The following is a 20,778-nucleotide window of genomic DNA, read 5'->3' as shown; positions in this document are numbered from 1 at the left end:
TCGCTTACGACAATTGACGTGCCAGGACCGGCATGTCTTTATACGGGTGCAGAAAGCGATCTTCTTTCGCTTTCTGCACCCAAACGGCGTTGCTGTAATGCCTCGACCTCGAGGCATTCAGCAACGCCACGATCGGCACTAGGGGCCATCTCTGGCCCCTCCCCGGGGCGTCAACATCCGCCATACATTGTATGGCGGCGGACGCCCGTTTTAAAAGCGTTTAGGAGGCGATCACCTCCTAAACTTAAATGGTGTCGCTGGAATGCCTCGATCAGGATGCCCCCAGGATGGATGGACTGTGACTGCTCCGGAGAGCGGTTACAGCGGCCCGGGAAAAAAAAACAATAAAGATGAAAAAGTTCGCTCCAGACCCTCTAGAGAACTCTGGCTCCACTTGCAGGTTGAATACAGGTACTGCATTCAACCATGCAAGTCAATGGAGCCCAGCATTCAACAATGTCCCAATTAACACGGGGGGAAGGATGGCCACACATCTAATTTCCAATTAGAAAAATGCACACGTACCAAATGTGGCCTTTTAGTTCCCCCAAAAAATGACACACCCATGCATGTGGGGTATGACTGTACTCAGGAGATGTTGCTGAACACATATTGGGGTGTTGTGTGACAGCAGCATATACCAGGAGCTGTAAATTCATACATAACATAGGTGTGTGGCGAAAAATACACACAAAAGAATACTACTGCAAACTTTGAAAAAATTCTGGTGGTAAAATGTGTGCATGCAAAGAGTTAAAATACCAGCATTTAAAATACCCTGGGGTGTCTAGTTTTCAAAAATATATGGTTTTGTTGGGCACACTGAAATGGCCCGAAGAATGGCTGAAAGATGTACCAAATAGGGCATGGGCAGTTGATCGCCAAACGCCAAAGTTCAACATTGAAAATGCGCATGCCCCAAATGTGGCCCTTTTGCCCCCAAACAGCCAGGCAAAATCATTCATGTGAGGTATCGCTGTACTCAGGAGATGTTGCTAAACACATATTGGGGTGTTTTATGATAGTGACATATACCAGAACCTGTTTATTCATACCTGAAGTAAAATGTGTGTGAAAAAACAAATGCAAAAAAAAATACTACCATAAAGTTTGACAAAGGCTGATGGTAGAATTAGTGCTTGGAAAGGGTTAAAATACTAGCATTTGGAATACCCTGGGCTGTCTAGTTTTCAAAAATATATGACTTGATGGGGTAAATTGCATTGCCCGGCTTCAAATATACCCGAAATGGCACATGGGGGGAAGAATTACCAGATTTGGAAAAAATGGCTTTAAAATAGCAAAATGCTACCTGTACTTATTGCCCCATAATGTGTAGAAAAAAGCAAAAAAACATAAAAACATTGGGTATTTCTAAACTCAGGACAAATAGTAGAATCTATTTAGCAGGTTTTTTCATTACCTTTTATAGATGAGTAAAAGATTTTTCAACTAAAAGTTAGAAACAGTCATTTTTTTCTAAATTTTTCACCATATTTTATACTTTTTTTAATAGTAAATAATATGATACAATCAAAACAATGCCATCTAAAGAAAGCCCTTCTTGTCCTGAAAAAAAACAATATCTAATGTGTGTGGGTTCAGTAAACGGTAAAGAAGAAAATTAGAGCTAAACACGAGCAGCGCAGAAATGTTAAAACGGCCATTGTCACGAAGGGTACAAAAAGTAAAATCAGCCTTTGTCACAAAGGGGTTAATAAATAATATTTTCCCTAATTAGGCAGCAGCACCCAAATAAGCGTTCCTCCAACACTTAATAATCTATACAACTCTTCCAAATGGGGCGTACATCCAAAGCGTGTACAAGGTAATCCTGGGGAAGACGGTTGTCCGGTGAAACGCGTTGAAAGAGAGGGATATATTGGGAAGTTCCTGCTGCTGGACGGTGGACTTTCCTGTGCCTGGTTTAAAAGCTGATTATCTTGTACACGCTTTTGTACATTTCGTCTGTTGTTAGTGCAATATTTTATCTTATCCACATGACCAAGTGATACTGTGCCATTGCTGCTGTGTTTTTATATTTTTTAGCTACAAAGAATTAAAGAATATGTTATGATGAGCGCATTTATGTCCTTGGAAATGTGAGTGCACTACTTACTTCCAATACTGCTAAGCCTCATTTGCATACAGAGTCACACTATTTTTTTCAAAAATCTCTTTTTTCCCTATGTGGATGTGCGCCCCATTTGGAAGAATCATCTATTGTACTGGAGGATTCTACTTTTTATCTAGATCGCTTTAAATGTATATTAACCTATTAACAATGATCAATTGTCACATTGTTATCTATATGTTTAATGGGATAAGCGAGAATTGGTATAATGGGATAACTTATTCTGGCTCCAAGTTTGAAAAGTGCTATTATCAGCATAGCAACAAAAGGATTTTTTTTAGAAATTATAGAAAAATGAAATGCATATATTTTTTTATATAACCACCAAATATATTTCCAGGCTAAAGCAAGTAGGATTATTTGCAGTACTGAAATAGCTTTACGTAAACTGACACATAAGTAGATTTTTGTAACATTTTAAGAAAGCTAAATGTTCTTGTCTACACTTAATTTCATCCTCTTAAGTTCCTAACACTCATTAAGGTTGGAAATGGAAACCATTGGCGTGTGGTGTATGTGTGTGTGTGTGTGTGTGTGTATATATATATATATATATATATATATATATATATATATACGTAGTATAAGTATGAGTTTAGGAGAGGTTAGTAAGGAAAGGGAGAAAGCACCTGGAGACTAAACATACTTGTGAATAATTAAGTTAGAGAGATGCATACATCTGCAATTCAATATTTTAGTTACCATAGAGACTGGTGCTGCAAGTCATGGAAACACAGGACTGAGTTAGATACTGAAAATGGGATCTGAAGCACTGATTACTATTTGTAAACAGAGATGAATATATTTAAAAGGATGAGAAGGAGAAAAATGTTTATCAACCCCAATATAATTATTAGAATGAGAAAATAAAATATGCATATATATTGGGTTTAATAGATTGTGAGTTAAACATTTGATATTGGTTTACCAGATGGTAGTCCAAAAAGCTGAGTGTTAACATGCATAAAATGTAATATAGGCTTCAAGCAGCCTATTAGTGTAGAGAATCATACAAAGGAGGAGACAGGGAGATTCTACCTAAGGTAAGTGATTTTATATATTTTTTTCATTTTTAAAGGGATACTCCAGCTATCATATGCATATTATTGCTGAGAGGTCCCTTTTAAATTACTCTGATGAATGCATCTCCTTGCACGTTATACTTTCCTCCAGTTAGCTCCAGCACTGGCTCGGCCAACATTGCGGACAGTGATCTACTCCTTTCTGTCACTGTTTGGCTACCTTGATCATTGTACCACTGACAAGGAGGACTCCTACAGCTTGTAACGCAGTTGGTATCTCAGTGCCGTAAATGTTCTGTTTTTTAACCCCCTCACGACAAAGCCAATACATGTACGGGCTCACGATGCAATGCATTTGTGTCAAAACCCGTACATGTACAGGCTGCTTTTAAATACCTGTAATCGCATGGCATAAACCAGGAGCTGTAAATTCTTACCTAAAGAAAATGCAACAAAATTTACTCGCATAAAATTTTACAAAGGGTGGTGGTAGAATTAGTACATGGGAAAAGTTTAAATAATAGCATTTATCTAGTTTTCATACATATATGGTTTGATGGGGTAAATTGAGGTGGCTGCCTTCAAAGATGTCCCTAATAGGACATGGGGCTAGTATGACCATATTTGAAAAAAATTGTTTTGAAGTAGCAGTATGCTACCTATTACCCTATAATGTGCAGTTTTTTTCATGAATTTTTGCAGAGGAGTAAAAGATATTTCAAGTAAAAGTCCTTTTAAAAAAATGTCTTCATATTTTATAATTTGTTATAGTATATTAGATGATATGGTAAAAATAATGGTATATAAAGAAAGCCCTGCTTGTCCTAAAAACAATATCAAATGTGTTTGGTGCACTAAATGAGAAAGAAGAAAATTACAGCTAAATAGCAACACCGCAAAAATGCAGTACAAGTAAAGTCTTGTCATCAAGAGGTTAAAGAATGCATACATAAGTACTTATATTGCAGGACTGCCTCCTTATAAAACCATCCTGTCTCCCTGTGGGAGGGAGAGATAGTTCATAGGTGACAATTACACTAATGACTGGGTCACCTCTAATCGTGGTTAATATTATATCAGGGGGACAGTGAAAATATAACATTAAAATTGCCAATATCCAATTTGACAATAAGACTAACACATAATAAGCTCTACTGTTAAAGAAGGAGAAGACCCTGCAGAGCAAGATTGCAATCTATTAAGAGGTTGAGGGTAAATGAGATAGGAGTAGAGGGACTGTGGTTTAATTTATAGCCTTTACTGCTAGCCTAAGACAAGGAGAACATACACATTAACATTAATAAGCAGTGTATAATATTTCCCCTGCATTACTATTTATATATATTTAGTTTTCATGAATTGGTGAACATTATAACATGTTTGTTAGCACTGTACATATTTCCCAACCTGAGTTCTAATTGTTTCTGAAAGAAAGTTCTTGGGTGCTTGTTTGTTATCTCAACAGTGATGATTAATATGCATTGCATTAGCATTTTGCAATTAGAGACCAGTTTCAAAAATAATACAAAGGTATGGAGGATTACAAAAACAGCAGAGAAACTCAGGAAAGCAGATGTAATTATAGCTTAAGTTAAATAGCTTTAATACAGCCGTCTTATCTGCTTGGAAAATAGATATGATTAAAAGCGCAATTTCTACTAAGCATGACTGTTGTTAGTGTTCATTTAACTGTGGTATTAATTGCAAATTGCCATATGTTCGAAATACAATCTAACAGCTGAGAGACTGCTTTTCGCCTTTGTTTGGTGCATGTTTCCAGTAAGTAAACTCCATTTAAATTGTATTCCTGTATGAAAAACATATGGCAACAATTATATTGCAATGGAAGTATCTATTGGTGGTCTCATTTCCAAAAATTAGAGAATTACAACAAAAATACTAAAATGTTTTAATCCCAAACAGGAGTTGGGGTAAACTACACAATGGTTTCTCAAACAAAATAAATAACTTATGTTCACAGGTTTTGGCAAAGATCAGTCTTGCCATTTTATGTTATTTTTCCAGCGATAGGGTCCTCCTTGGCATAACTGGGAACTTCTGGGCTCCGCCTACCGGGAGCCTGTCCTTGCGGGACGCAGCCAGGACTGCCCACTGACTGGCATCGGTGGGCAGGACTTCTGACATAGGGAGCGTTCCCCCTGATGTCAGTAGGCGTTCCCACTGATGTCAGGAGGCGTTCCCACTGATATCGCGGGAAACCCCCATTTAAAGGGGAAATGCTAGGGGAGTGGGGCCTGTCAAGACCCCGCAGCCCGGAGCATTCTGGTGTTGACACAGAGAACCGGAGAAGAGGTGCTTCCCCCGAAGTTAATTCTTGCACTGACAGTTTATCACAAGTGGGTCTAATTTCACAGCAAACAGATTTGAATTCTTCAAGAGGGTGTCACACATGTATATAACTTTATTCTGTCTAAATCTCTATTAATGTGTGGTATTGTGAATCTGATTTCTCATACACTTGCTTACATTAATTTACACACTCATGTATTATTATTATGTAATGATACATATATATATATATATATATATATATACAAATTTACAAACACACGTCCCTTTACCAGCGGCCACACTCATCTCTATTAGTCAGTCCCTCTGTGTATTAGCTGTGAGCCGGGGGACTGATCAATAGAGTGAGGCAGTGGCCCACCAGCCCACAACTGTGCTTAAAGGATGTCTGTGTCCTTGTGCTGAAACATACTGATTTATTGTGATCTTTGAACTTATCTATACACTTATCAGCAGAGATAGGCAAAGTGTACTAGGACACCAGTGTCTATGGCAAGGTCTGTGAAGGTCCATAAAACACCATTAAATTGTCCACCACAGACCCCAGTAAACGTCCACCATGAGCAATGTTAGTGCCCTCCCCTGCTTATAGACGCTAGTATGGTCTAATTCTACCTTTGTTTCCATACATGCTGGGTCACTTGTTCCTTGAAATTTTGAATATTCTTGTCTCTGTATTAGCTGACCTTTTATTCTCATAACCTTTATCACTTTTGCTATCACTCAGCCTTATTTTCCCTTTTCTTGCAATATAGCGTATTTGCTCGATTATAAGACGACCCTGATTAATCTGAATATTAATTTAGAAAAAAGAAAAAGCCTGAATATAAGACGACCCTATAGGAAAAAAGTTTTACCAGTAGATGTTAATTCATGTAAACTATTTTTTTAAATAAAAGCTGATTGAGAAAAATTGTTTTTTTTAATTTCCTTCTATTTTCCAACCTGCCCCCCCAGTTATGCACATCTGCCCCAGAAATGCCTTATACCCCCTATTTGCCCCATGATATGCCTTTTAACCCTATATGCCACTGTGCCCCATGATATGCCTTTTGACCCCCTATGTGCCACTCTGCCTCCAGAAATGCCTTATACCCCTATATGACACTGGCATTAAGGGGGTTTAAAGGCATATTATGGGGCAGAGTGGCTTATAGGGAGGTTTAAGGCATTTCAGGAGGCAGTGGCGTATAGAGAGTTAAAAAAGGCATTTCTGGAGGCAGAGTGGCATTAAGGGGGTTAAAAGGCATTTCATAGAACACTCTGCCTCCAGAAATGCCTTAAGCCCCCCATTTAACACTCCCCGCCCCCCCCAAACTTACCGGTGCTTCTGACTCCCCTGTCATGCAGCCGGGGCAGCGAGTAGATGTCATGCGGGGAACTCTGATCTCTGACAGCCAGGGAAGGTCTGAGTGATGTACGCAGACAACCCCCGCTGCTAGCCATACCTCCTTCCGGCTGCAGCGTAAGTTGTCTATGCGAATCGCGTAGACATCTACACACTGCCCCGGCTACACACCAGGGACTCAGAAGCACCGGTAAGTGGGGCGGGGGGAGACAGGAGGATCCAGGTCCCCTGCAGCTGCGGGGGATCAGGATCTTAGTCGTCTCATAGTCAGACCTATTTGAGGTCTGATTATAAGTCGACCCCGATTATAAGACATGGGGTATTTTTCAGAGCATTTGCTCTGAAAAAAACCTTGTCTTATAATCGAGCAAATACGGTATCAGTTTGACACCCAAGTGTGTTTAATTGCTTCACAGAAAATACCCAATGGCTGGCATTATACCTTAACCCAATGCTTTTTGTTAGCTGCACTGACGTATTACTAGAAAAGTATTAATGTCATTGCTATCAACAAAAGCCACGAAAGATAAACAATCAGACTGTGCTAACATTTACATTATCATCTTTTGTGATATTCAATGAAGAAACATTGCAAAAATATATCTACAGTGAAACACTTTCATTTCGTGCGATTTCTCTTCTTTTTGTCAAATATTTAGAAATTACATTTGTATTGTGTTATAGATGTCCTATTCTCCTTTCTTCGGTTAGTCTGTCTGTTAACAATCATGCAATATATTGAAAAAAAATATTACCTACAAAAATAGGAATTCATATAACCCTTTGAAGGTGAAATGGGTAACCTTCAAAATTCAGGCTGGTGTAGACTATTTTGTAGTTTGTAGTCCTTCAAGCAAGCATTTTCCTGTTGCTAGATGGTCTAAAAAGGTTAATGACTGGAACATCAAGACATAACATTGCACATTCACAGCAAATGGCTAATTACACTTATATTTTAGTAAACCAACATTTATATTTTCATTGGTGTCTGGAAAGACCATTTATTTGATTGCTCATTACATGTTTTGACCTTGGCTGCAATTAAACAATATAAACTATCGGAAAAAGCTACTACAATTAAAATCAAAGATCTTGGCCGTGCCATAATCAGTGAGATTTCTTCACACACATTGAATTATACATTATACAAGGTCAACTCAGCCTTTCTTGTTGGAGAAACCTGCCAGTGCTGTACCTTCATAATTAATAGTGAATGAGGTATTCATCGAAGTACGCTTGACAGAACAAGAACACTGTTTAACAGATTGACATTCCCCCAAAATCTAAATCAAGAAATATGCAGAACTTAAATCAAACATATCTATAAAAGCTTGAATGTAGCTTTTTTGTTGTTTTAATTCCCATTTATTGTTTTCTGTTTTTCTTTTCTCTACTTGATTTATGAAGCCCCTGATTAATTAAAATTGAACATATTAAACAAGCCATTAAAAAGCAGAGAGGAATTGACTATTCTGTTGTCACTTTCTTTTGAATTCATAAATGAAAGAATGTCCGTAAAAGCCATCTAGGAATTATTTGTGATGACTATGAACAATCCATACTTTCTCCTTCCAGCCTTTTTCCTTGACAATCAAGCAAAATTATATCAGTAGTTAAAATGCCAGAGGGCATTAACATTAGAAAAGTGAGTGAATAAGCTGTGGAAAATATTTTAAACAATTATTCATGATGCAATGTGCCTGTGCAAACCTTAATTAAAACCATAGCGAAAATAGTTCCAATTCAAATTAGAAAAGGATAGGGTTTTTTCAGGGTCCCAATCAAATATTCAAATAATGAAGTTAGTTAGGGACCTGTTTTGACCCAGGATTTAAGTTGTCTGCCACAAGCAAGGAGCTTATGTTAGACAAGCCCTACATCTGTGTCATAGCACAGATTAGTTTGTGTTCTAGGCCTTGTTTCATATGGTGATAAATTTATGTTGTTTGTGATTTTTAGTGTGGTCCTAGGAAGGTATTTGTCTTGTTAGAGCGTGAAGCTAAGAAAACTGATACCCATATTCTCTTTCAATGATTTGATTGGTTAATGAATATGTTATGTCACAGGTACATAATTACAATATTGGTACAATAAGAAGGATTGGTGAAAGTGTAGGTGCTAGAGACAGATGATAGATTCATTGCAAACGCTATGTTGTGACACACAACCAGACTTGTTTGGCATTAACTTTGCAAAATGTCCTCTTTATCTGAGCAAAATGCGTTATGATAAAGGATGTAAGTTGACATCTTTACAAGGAACACGGAAGAACTCTGCTTCAGGAAAGAAAATTCTGTCTTGGCCAGGTCCCTTTTAATTATATTAAATCCAGGGCTAACTCTAGAGTTTATGGGCTCTAAGTGAAAATGATGTGAACAAGCATCTTGAGAACAATTGATGAAAATGGAGAATTATACATATACAAAGGAACATAACAGACCTTATGATCACAAGGTTGTTAATGGACAATATATATTATAGTGATTATAGTCTCTTTGAGTAACCCTTTGACCAATAAGGGTCTAAGCAGCTGCTTAATATGATAGCTCCACTCATGATAAACCTTATTTGCCCAGTTCACTGATTGCAAAAAGCATTTAATATACCAGAAAATTCTGTGAAAATGTAGAGATGATTTATAGTTTTGTTTTTATTTATGATAAACATTAACAATGGTTTATTTTCGCAGGTATACATATCATGTTTTAGCTAATATATAAACAGGACAAATTAAACCTGTCATGCCATCATGATTTAATAGGGCAAATACAAACCCCAAAAAGGGTTTTATTATTATTTCCCAATAGTGACAAAATCTCACTTTTTGTTTAGGAAAAGCTCCATACAGTAAGATTGTATGCAAAGTTCATGTTGGTGACACTGTATAACATCACATGTACAGAAACGCACATGTTCTCTGGATGAAACCTTTGTTTTTTGATGTCAGTGAAGGACTTTTGCCTATAGTGTGTGTATGCGAGAATTCATCCTGAGTTAAGGACATGGTTTTACTAAATGTTAGGGGTCTTAACCTCTTAGTGCTTCAGGTTGCTACTATGCCTTACAAAAAAAATGCATCAGGGTGGCATAGTATGTTCTGTGCTTTTTGCCCCAATGAGGAGATCTAACAACAGACGGAAATCTCTCCTGTCAGCAAAAGCTAGCATCACCAGTGCTGGTACACCTTCACTTTTTGACTGCTTGTGCGATCTGAGAATAGGGGTAGAAAGCCAGTAGAGTATATATCTGATTGCCCACCTGCTGGCTGATCGCACCCATTGCAATCAGGAATGCAATGCTACATTATTATCATTTATTATATTTTATTTATTAAGCACCAATAAAATATGCAGCACTGTACAGTTTAAATGGGGTACTGAACTCTGCCCATAAGCTTTTTGATTGCCCTTTGATACTTTTACACAATGTTCCTGGCAAAGAAAAATGGGCTTTTAAGGGCCCCAGTGGTGAGTTTACAATCTAAGGGAGTAGCAGGGGTAATTAAAACATGAGGATGGGCGAAAAAGAGGGAGTAGTAGCACTTCTCGTAGCAGTAATGAGTGTTAAGTGACTTCAGGATGCAAAAGATGATGTATAAATAACATGAACAGAGGGGTGGGTTAGTGCTTGCCTTCAGGTGGTGATTAGCAGAGGGCTGATGATGATGCAGGAAAGCTACAGGAGGGGAAATTGGCTTTTCTGGAGGCAGAGTGGCATATAGGGGATTAAAAGGCATATCATGGGGTAGAGTGGCATATAGGAGGGTATAAGGCATATCAGGGAGGCAGAGTGGCATATAGGCAGTATAAGGCATTTCTGGGGGCAGAGTGGCAAGCCTGGTGGCAGATGTGCATAACTCGGGGGCAGGTTGGAAAATTGAAGAAAAAAACCCCAAAAAATATATTTTTCTCAATCATAGCTTTTATTAAATATGAAAAAATAGTTTACATGAATTAATATTTACTAGTAAAACTTTTTTCCTATACGGTCATCTTATATTCAGGTTTTTTTCCCCCTAAATTAATATTCAGATTTTGGGGGGTCATCTTATAATCAGGGTCGTCTTATAATCGGGCAAATACAGTATATATGTTTATATATGTAAATGTATTTCTTTTTATATTACCATCAAAATTATTTTATTTATTTACTTTTGCTTAATTGGAAGTGTCATGACTTATTAGTTGCATTGTATTATATGTACACACATGCATTAACTAGACATGTATATTAACACATACAGACAATGAAACAGATTTGTGTTTAAATAATTATGATTAGAGATAACCATTATTTGATACAAGTAATGTCCTGACACTATAAGAACTGCACACCGGATTTTATGGTTATAGATTTATGGAGAGCATATATGAGTCTTTATTCATTTAAAGCATTCATGTTTCGGTAATGGTTATAGGTTTCATCAGTTACACCTTACTATGGTATAATGAATATATAGATATATATTATATATATATATTATATATATATATATATATATATATATAATATATATATAATATATATCAATGTTTTAAAAGTAATTATGCATTGTAACACTGGCTTACCCTGAGAAGAAAAAAAAGATTGGACATAACTTTTAGTCTATTAATCCTTAAAGTAACATAGAAACATAGAAACATAGAGTTTGCTGGCAGACGAGAACCCATCCCATCCAGTCTGCCCATTTTTTTCCACTGTAAAGAATCAGTCCTTGATCGAATGCCATATGCCCATCCCCTTCACGTTTAAGTGGTAGAAAATGCTACTCTTCCTATGCAACCCTGTTAGATATTCATGTGTGTTAAACAGAATTGTGTGTCAAAGCATAGTGAACATGGGACATCTTTGATCAAGCAGGAAGCCTAGACCTAAACAACGCTGTGTGATGATTTTCAATCAGTTGACTTGGCTTGACTTGTATGAAAACAGACAGAGCCTCAATAATCACAAACTGGCATCTCTTAGCAATGGACATTAACAGTGCACCATTCCCTATTTCACAATTAAGGGTTAAAATAAGTGCCAACAGTGCCAGACCTGATGATGATGAAGGATATGACCAGGGGAGGGCTGGCAGCCTAAGGCCTGGGGGGCAAGTCTAGTCAACTGGCCCGTTGCACCATCAAAGCGGCTGCGAGCGACATTGAAAGCGGCCGTCGTGCGGCAGTCACTCCACCAGCGCCTAATGAAATTAAAGTGGCCGGCGTGCACGCACCGCATGCCTCAGCTCTTCATCCCACCACTTTTAAGACGTGGGAAGAGGAGCTGAGGCATGGCCATTGGGTCTGACAGCCGCATGATGCAGGGGGGTACCGAGAGTATTTGGCACCTGTGGCAGACCCTGTATGTGGCACCCCCCCACACACACACACACTTTAAAACTGCATAGTTTCTATGGTTAGGCAAACATTGGCAGGGGTACAGCATATTAATACTGTCATTGAATTATTCTGTCCAATAAAAGTGTTAACACACCGAAGTTGGACCAAAAAATAATTTATAACAGCAATCACACTCCTATCATGCCTAGGCAGCCACTACATGCTGGAATCTGGGCATGAAAGGAATGTGATTACGGACTCCCTATGCCAAGCTATCCCCCAACACTTACACATCCATGCTATCTGAAACCCTCATTCACAAACATTCAGCATAACACCCATCACTCTCACACACTTACATTCAGCATAACACCCATCACTCTCACACACTTACATTCAGCATAACACCCATCACTCTCACACACTTACATTCAGCATAACACCCATCACTCTCACACACTTACACTGGGATTATTTTACAAACAAGAATGCAGAAACATGGCTCTAAATAAGAAAAATTTTTACATAATACACTCATTAATTATAGTTATCATTTATTAGCCTAGATTCTGCTGGTTGCAGAATGAATTTAAAGCTGACGTTACTTCAACATTTCAGAAAACGAAATTAACCCATGCAATGACATTTGTTAAAATGCTCATTATTGATTGGTTCGTTTAGCTTGTCCAGAGCTGGCTGAGGAGTAAAAAATAGATTAGACATGCTAGTTTTGGATTTCAACTTACTTTAAAAACTAAATCTCTCTAAAATATTTTCTAAATCACAGTCTATAAGTAGTTCTGATCTCCTAAAAGCTGTAACATGACAGTTCCCATTTAAGCAATCGGAAATTGTTCTTAAAAATGCTAATCTCTCGTCATCTGCGCTAATTTGATTTTTAAATTGGATGTTCTTGCATTATGCTTTTCCGGGTTTCTTTATGTTCTGTGAGTACAAATTTGTCAGTGTAAAATGTCTGAAAACTGCAGGTGATTGACACTTTTGGCATATATCCTAAGCTGAAACCTACTGTGAGAATGTGTGGGGCTATATATATATCTTGGAAAGATTTATTGAATATGATGAGATGCAAATCTCTGTGAAACGGCTGCTCTCATTTGAAAATCACAGGTTATTGAATATGCATGTTTGGTTTTTTTGTTATGAGACTCTTGGTTATCCCGGGAACTCATGACAGCTTCAAGTTCTATAGAACGCCAATCTGTTTAGCTAACATAGGCTTCTTTTACTAAATGTCTAGCAAATGATGAAAGTAGAAACACAGAATTAGACAGCAGATAAGAATCAATCGGCCCATCTAGTCTGTCCATTTTTATGAAGTAAACACTCAGAGCTTAATCAGGTCCTTGGTCTTCTCTTAGATTCAGGATAGATTTATGAGCTAATAAACCAAAGTGTGCTGCTCATCAAATACTAAATGCAATTAAAAAAACAAATGTTAATCAATAAAAGTACTTTATTCTGCAATAAGAATAGCCACACAGTTCCATATCTTTTTAACCAGAATCATATTGGACACAAATAAAGCATTGGCAAACAACCCACAGGAAAATGTGAAACAAGTATAAACACCAGTTATATTTCTGGAATTTCTGAATTTTTTTATCCCTAGAAGGACAACATGATGAATTTGTTTCTCAATTTAATGATGTGTATTTGATTGGGTGGCATATTCTTGAGCGGAAAAATATTGTTCCTGTCGGAATTCATTGAAAATTTTATTTTATTCAACAGGCCTAGAACCAACTGAACCGGCCTGTCCCTACAGACGTGTATTATGTTTATTTTATTTCCCATTAATGTCAGTGTAGATCACTGTATGCTAGTTTGTGTTTGCTGATATTTCTGTTTAGAGTATTCATTTGTAAAGTATGTATGTGCAATACACATATATATATATATATATAGATATCTATATCTATATAGATATATATATACTATAATGTATGATACAATTTACCCAGGTGTTGACAATGGGAAGCTGTTTTTGGGACAAGGTTGGCACTGATAAGCTGTTAGGGGACAAGGTTGGCAATGGGAAGCTATTTTTTGGGACAAGGTTGGTAAATTTGGTATTTTATTTTCAAGAATATATTTACATCACTGTGTTTTATTTATACATTAAGCAATGTGTAAAAAAAATCTGTTTTTTATATAAGGTTCGTAATTTATACACATTTAAAAATTGAGAAAGCAATAAAAAGATGTCTAATATGTATAGAAGGATGACTTTTTTTATGTAGCCATTGAATGTTTGCTTAAATACTGAAAAAATGTGCTGGTAAATATATATTTGCCAGACCCAAGCACTCATCAAAGTAAGTGTCCCTGAATGGCAGTTATAAAATGTGGTCACCCTATCCCCTACCCCATGTGCAGTGGGACGGGAGAGCTGACTAACCTTTAATGACACAGTCTATACTTATGGTCCTTATGGTATTTTTTCTTTGATTTTTGATGTCATTGTTTACCGTAAACTTCTCTTGCTCATTTAACTTGCTCATTAACCAACCATCATTTGGTATAACCCAAAATTGAAAACCAATATTTTTTTTTATAGTTTATTAATTGGTAGTTGTATACAGCTAATGTCAATAACCCAAAAAAAGCCCTCATGTGGCTGAGATTTTCATCTGTGTTTGAAATTTGCATCAAATATTGGATGGTTTGCATCACCACTCCGCAAGATGAGATATTTTTGAAAAGCAGACAACATAGGTAATCTGTCAGTAGTCATTCTACAAGTTTTTATGCAGTCATTTCCTCACCAGGCACTTCTTAAAGAAGCAGCAAAAAATAAAACTGCATCTTTGAACAATCTTTGTAATTTTGCTTAGGATTTCTCCCACAGGATGATTGGTAAGCCTACTGTAAGTGAATATACTCCATGTTAGCAACATATGCACTATACTATTTTTATTTTTTAAGTTAGTGGTTTTTTAATATTTGGATTTTTTATTGTTTGTACTGGTGTGCTTTAAGGCTTTTTATTTATTTATTTATTTTTTACTTTTTTATTTTATTTCATTTTTTACTCATTTTATTTTTTTTAAATTGACTTTTTACTTTTTTTTTACTCTCCGCTAGACCAGTTCAACAACACTAGAGGTCCCATTTGGGTATTTGTTGATGGGCATCTAGCAGTGTTACTCAGACTCCCTCAGCTCAGAGCCAGCAATGCCAGCTCCAACAGAAGACCGTCACACGCATGATCTCTCTTCTGCACTGAATTAGTACAGGGCGTAATAGTAAAACAGTAATATATATACCAATGCCTCCTACTTCCACATAGGGAAAATGAGGTTCATAAAAATCACTGTTCATACCCAAAAGGGTGCATCCTATTAATAGTCATTTAAACCTATTAAATCCATTCAGTAGCATCAAAAAATCTCCTTGAGCCCTCATTTTTTACCAATGGAAAGGGATTATGCTAAATATAAAACCTAAAATGTATTATGAACTTAAAAGGGCTGCTGGCTGAACAGGAGTGTGTGTGTATACAAACCAAAACACTGAATTACATGTTCAGTCACTATATTACCGTGTATTACAGCAACTGTACTTGTTATTGCCGTGTATCGTCAAGTTGACTTTTATGGGCAAGTTGTCGCTAGACCCATTTAAACATGATTCATTTTTTCAAAAAATGTTTTCTTCAACATAATGTGGACATAATTAATGCACTCTACATATTGTATAAATAAAAACGACAGAACAATTTTAAAGAAGACCCATGAGAAATGTATTGGAGCCTGAGAAAGTTTTGTGCAAAGTTTGAAAAATTGACTTATCGCCATAGTAACCAATGAAATGCTGATTGGACCATTACTTTGATTGAGCTAAGACCACTTTTTCAACACTTTACCAGTATTACTCTTTATAAATAGCTTCCTTCTACTAATAAATGACTAAGGGTTGGAAGCAAAGAAGAATAATTAGATATAAGCAAGAGCACTAAGTCACAGGAGAAAAATCCCAAAACTCCCGTGCGCTGAAATCAGCTCTCAGCAGGTTTAAATAACTGAATAATGGTTGTAATTGGTTGCACTTGTTCAGGCAGTTTTAGCTATTAATGAGGCTCGTGAGGATTATCTTTATGAGAAAGAAGCAGACCCCTCAGTGGCCTAGCAGAAAAGCATAGAGTCGGCAAGCATGGAGACCCCCCAAAAAAGTCCCATCACTGACTGCATAAAATAACACAGCATGCTAAATACTAGAATGCATTTATGTAGCGTGTGACTTTCCAGAGGTGTGGTATTTCTTCCATCTTCCGCAGATGCCAAGCAAATAGATGCCATTTTGAAATATTGTTTTGTCAAGTAGCAATACTTGTGTGCTATTCATGAACTACATTGTTACAGGTACAAGACAACTGTTATTGTATCAGTTGTATCATGGAATGATGGTCAGTTTGTCCATTGTGCAGAATACAAAAAATGTTTTATATAAGAATGTGTGGCCATCACTTTGACAACCATGGTGATCTACATTGTTTCTGAAATCTGGAGCACAGCAGGAGACTCTTAAAACCGCATGAAGTGGCAATGGAGCATTTAATCACAACCACAATGATAATGAGCTTGTCAATTAAGCTCTATAAGCCTAGAACAGACTTACCCAGCTGTGCGAACCTCACTGAACCAATAATTCTTCCTTTATAATATTCTCCTTTATATCTCCGGATAGAAAGCGCTCACGTATTTTGAGACTTCGCCGCTATAATTTCCTCCTTTTATTCTACAAAAATCAGATAAAGCAAAGCCACTCTACTGGGGAATATTAAAGATGGCATGTTGCTAAGCTATGGCAGAAGTGAAGTCACCTTTATATAGTTCACTAAAGTCAGAATAAATTCTATTAGTTAATAATCTGTCCATTATTCAATTTAACGTTCACTCTTAGGGAAAGCGTGCATGTATTGAAATTCAAAGATAAAGGGCATTAATTAGAAACTAACTGACGTGGCAGTAATTTACCTTGAACAAAAATAAAAAAAAGTTGCTTCATTAGAACTTTTAATAGCTAAAATTCAGTGAGGTTGGAATGTTTATCAAGATTTTGGCCTGACATTTTTTGTATATTGATACTGACTTTTTCAGCTTTATTACTGGTTTTTTATTATTATTATTATTATCCTTTATTTATATAGCGCCAACAGTTTACGCAGCGCTTAATACAATACATAAATTCAAGGGATATGACAAGACAAGAATTGACAGACTAAGACAAACCGATACATTTGGTGGAGAGAGCTCCAATATAACAAGAAGAATTGCCAGACTGACGCATGTCTGATGCTAATCTGATGCCACGCTTTATTTTCTATGTTCTAATTTTATCATTGAAAGGTATTTGTTTCTCCTAATTGTACATCGTGATTAAAAACTAGGATTTTGTATTTGTCTGTGTAGACGGATGGAATTTTTTTATTGCTGATTAAAGCTGTGTTTAGCTTGGCATATTCATTAATAAACTTTTTTGTTTATTGTATGTTTCCGCAAAGTATTGAGTTCTCCATGAGGTAATGATAATCACAGCAGATTCTTCATTCAAGACCTTGTGTTTGCAGCCTCTAGCTAACAATTACCACTTCAACTGTTCCAGATAATGGTAGAGACATATCATCAGCATAATCAACGTTCAATATTGTGGCTGAGCAGACAGAAAACTCTCAATATAGGAGATTTTTGTGATCTGTCCTACCTAAAATGCTACAGGGAGAAGTTTGGTTCAGGCTTTGCACAAAAAATAATATTGTTTTATTAAAAAGAATGAAGTAGCTGGCTTATCAACAGCTTCATCACAGCGAAAAGGCTTTTCATTTTCTATGTAATTCAAAAACAAACATGTTGTACCCATCTTAGTTATAGATTGATTTGATTGAAATACCATTTTTAATATCTTCAATATCTCCTTATTTTGATCAAGTTTAACACCTTATAGTTAAGCACACACAATGAAAAAATTGCTCCATTAAAGCGTACAACTCAGTATGCCATAAAATGTTCCAAACTGAAATGTTTTTACCCGATGGATAAAAATACCAGTCAACAGATAACACGAAGACATGACTTTAGTTCAAATAGTTCATATTTAAAGAAACCGTTGTTTTAGCATAAGTACATTCATTTATAGATACTACCTATAGCTTGTGGTATATGTAAATTAGCATAATTGTTTTGGAGACGTTTAATTTAAAAGTTCATGTCATGGAACGTGAGATCAGCAGCAACATGTGGTAGACCACTCATTAATATTTATTTCTTGTCCAGCAATTATTTTCCTTTTACTCCTCACATTCTTACAAAGGCTGTAAAAACCAATAAACATCAATCAGAAACTTTGCAATAAGGCAGATATAAGAGAGGAATAATCATGCAGATTATGAGAAAATGAAGTTAAGAAATTACATGTTATATATAAAATTGTTAATTATTGGGCATATTACTATTTTAATTTTAATTTGTGAAAACAATTGCATGGCTTTAATAAGGGTATATACTTCTGTAAGACAGAATTTGAAGAGTGGCAGCGCCTTTTCAAGCAGTAGTGGGAATCTCTGGAACATGAGAGAGAGAGAGAGAGAGCCCATATTCCTTAAACAGAGAGTTGTACAAAAATCCAAGAATCGCATACCAATGTCTATAGCTTCGTTGCTGAGCCATGTTAATCCTAGATGCTTCCACTTCACAATAAAAGTGCTTATGGTGAACCAGGGCAGATCTAGCAGGGCAAAAATTTGACACATTGACTTTTGGCAAACATGTGATCCTATGACAGTACCACATTTAAAGCCACTAAGCCGTTCAGACCAATTCTACTGCCAATGTTTCTCTATGGAGATGGCTGCCTATGTGCTTGAATTTATACACCTGTTAGCTTTGACTGAAACACCTAATATCAATAATTAGGAAGGGTGTTTACTTCCTTTTGATTATATATTGCATCTTTTATGGGAATAGACATACAACAAAATACTTGTGAATGTAAAAAAAATCATCCACAGTTACAGTTGACTAATGGCCATTACAGTCGGAACAGAGAATAGGAAAGTAGGTCTCAAAATGCGTAACTTTTTTATTTTTTTTTTGCAATCATGTAAATTTAATTTCACTAAAGTAAAGTTCTACAAGCTTCCTCTTGGTTATCTCTTAAGAATAGTATCATATGTGGACTATTTCTTGAATATCATTTCATTGATGGTCGTTCCTTGAAAAGTCATCCTTACCTTACAATTTAAAAAACAAAAAACATTTGTTCTACTAAATGCTGCATTTTCTTAGCAACTCTTCTGTAATCTTCTTAGATAACTTTATAAATGACATTGCATTTGATGTTTCTCCCACAGTCTATGGGTTAAATAATTCTACATAAACATCTTAAATTCTGTGGTGGCTTTTGGTGCCAGATATTACCCCATCTAAAATCCAATAACAGAATATATATATATATATGTATACATATATAAGATACAGGGATTATGGAATGTATGTGTGTAGTGATATCTTTTTTAGTCCTCCAATGACATTTTTACCCTTCTGGCAATGAATGGTTAAACATGTCTGATTTACCTGTCCCTAGGTACTCATAGCTTCAAATAAACTGAAGCCGGCATATGAGATGATCTTTCAGCAGTGAGCCGCAATAGCACCTCTCTTCATGGATTTTTCTAAATGTTTTTGATGATCATCCAACAAAAAGTGTTTGTGTCAGAATACCTTCTGAAAGTTAGAGGTTCTTTGAAGAAGAATATACTCAACATTGATTTAATAAAATGCAATATGTTTGTTTACCAATTTGTACTTTATTACTGAAATGGCATGTTGTCTTGCAACTCTCTCAAGATGGTAAAAAGTCTTTGATTAGGGGGCTGAAAAGTTTATGATTTAAGTATGAATAATTTTGTGTTTATATAAATAAAATCTCTAAAGATCTTTACTGCCATCTTCTGGTGCATTAGGTTAAGTACTCGTCTCTTCTCTTTTTCCTAGTTAAAGCAAAGTGAAGCAAATGCTGACACTAAAGAAAAGTTACCCTTGCGTCTTCGAATCTTTGAAAAGTTTCCCAACAGGCCACAGATGGTGAAGATCTCCAAACTACCTTCTGATTTCACTGTTCCCAAAATAAGGTACTTATTTCTGAAACTGTATTAATTAAAGTGAAATTTTCTACATTGTCAGCGCCATTTCCTGTCATTTTCCGGCCATTTTGCTGTGTTTTTTTTCTAACATCTTACATTAATTTACATTACATTTATTTATAAAGCGCTTGCCGATTCGGCAGCGCTGTTACTGTCAGTAGAACAATTTATAAACACATAAATAACACATTCAAAACCAAACTGGTGCAAAGGAGAAGAGGGCATGAGCGTAGGAACCGGGGGGGGACGGGGGGACTAACTCATGCGGGGGGGACCGATAATGAAGAAATCTCCCCAGGGCCGTAGAAACCCCCCAAAATAGAAACGCCGCAAATGCGGCCCGCGAGACCTCGAGGTGCGGCCCGCGTAAGATCGGCAGCCAGGGCAACCGATCTTACACGGTCCGCACCTCGAGCCCTGCTACTTACCTGTGGGAGGGTCTTCTATACTGCACAGAGGAAGCGGAACCCAGCAGA

General features: G+C 36.6%; 1 protein-coding gene across 3 annotated transcripts in view; it reads left to right on the top strand.

Moving 5' to 3' along the window:
* Nucleotides 1-20,778, top strand: part of LOC149299922 (sodium leak channel NALCN-like) — a 150,614-nt gene that overhangs the window by 94,098 nt on the left and 35,738 nt on the right. For all 3 annotated transcript variants that reach the window (XM_089485815.1, XM_089485814.1, XM_089485813.1), the window contains one exon: nt 20,154-20,290. In XM_089485815.1, coding sequence (XP_089341941.1) covers nt 20,154-20,290 — 137 coding nt within the window. The remainder of the gene's footprint in view (nt 1-20,153; nt 20,291-20,778) is intronic.

Source organism: Sceloporus occidentalis, unplaced genomic scaffold, assembly GCF_023333645.1.
Source record: "Sceloporus occidentalis isolate IW3139 unplaced genomic scaffold, rSceOcc1.0.p SCAF_27, whole genome shotgun sequence".
NCBI lineage: Eukaryota > Metazoa > Chordata > Lepidosauria > Squamata > Phrynosomatidae > Sceloporus > Sceloporus occidentalis.
This window is presented reverse-complemented; position numbering and strand designations above follow the sequence as displayed.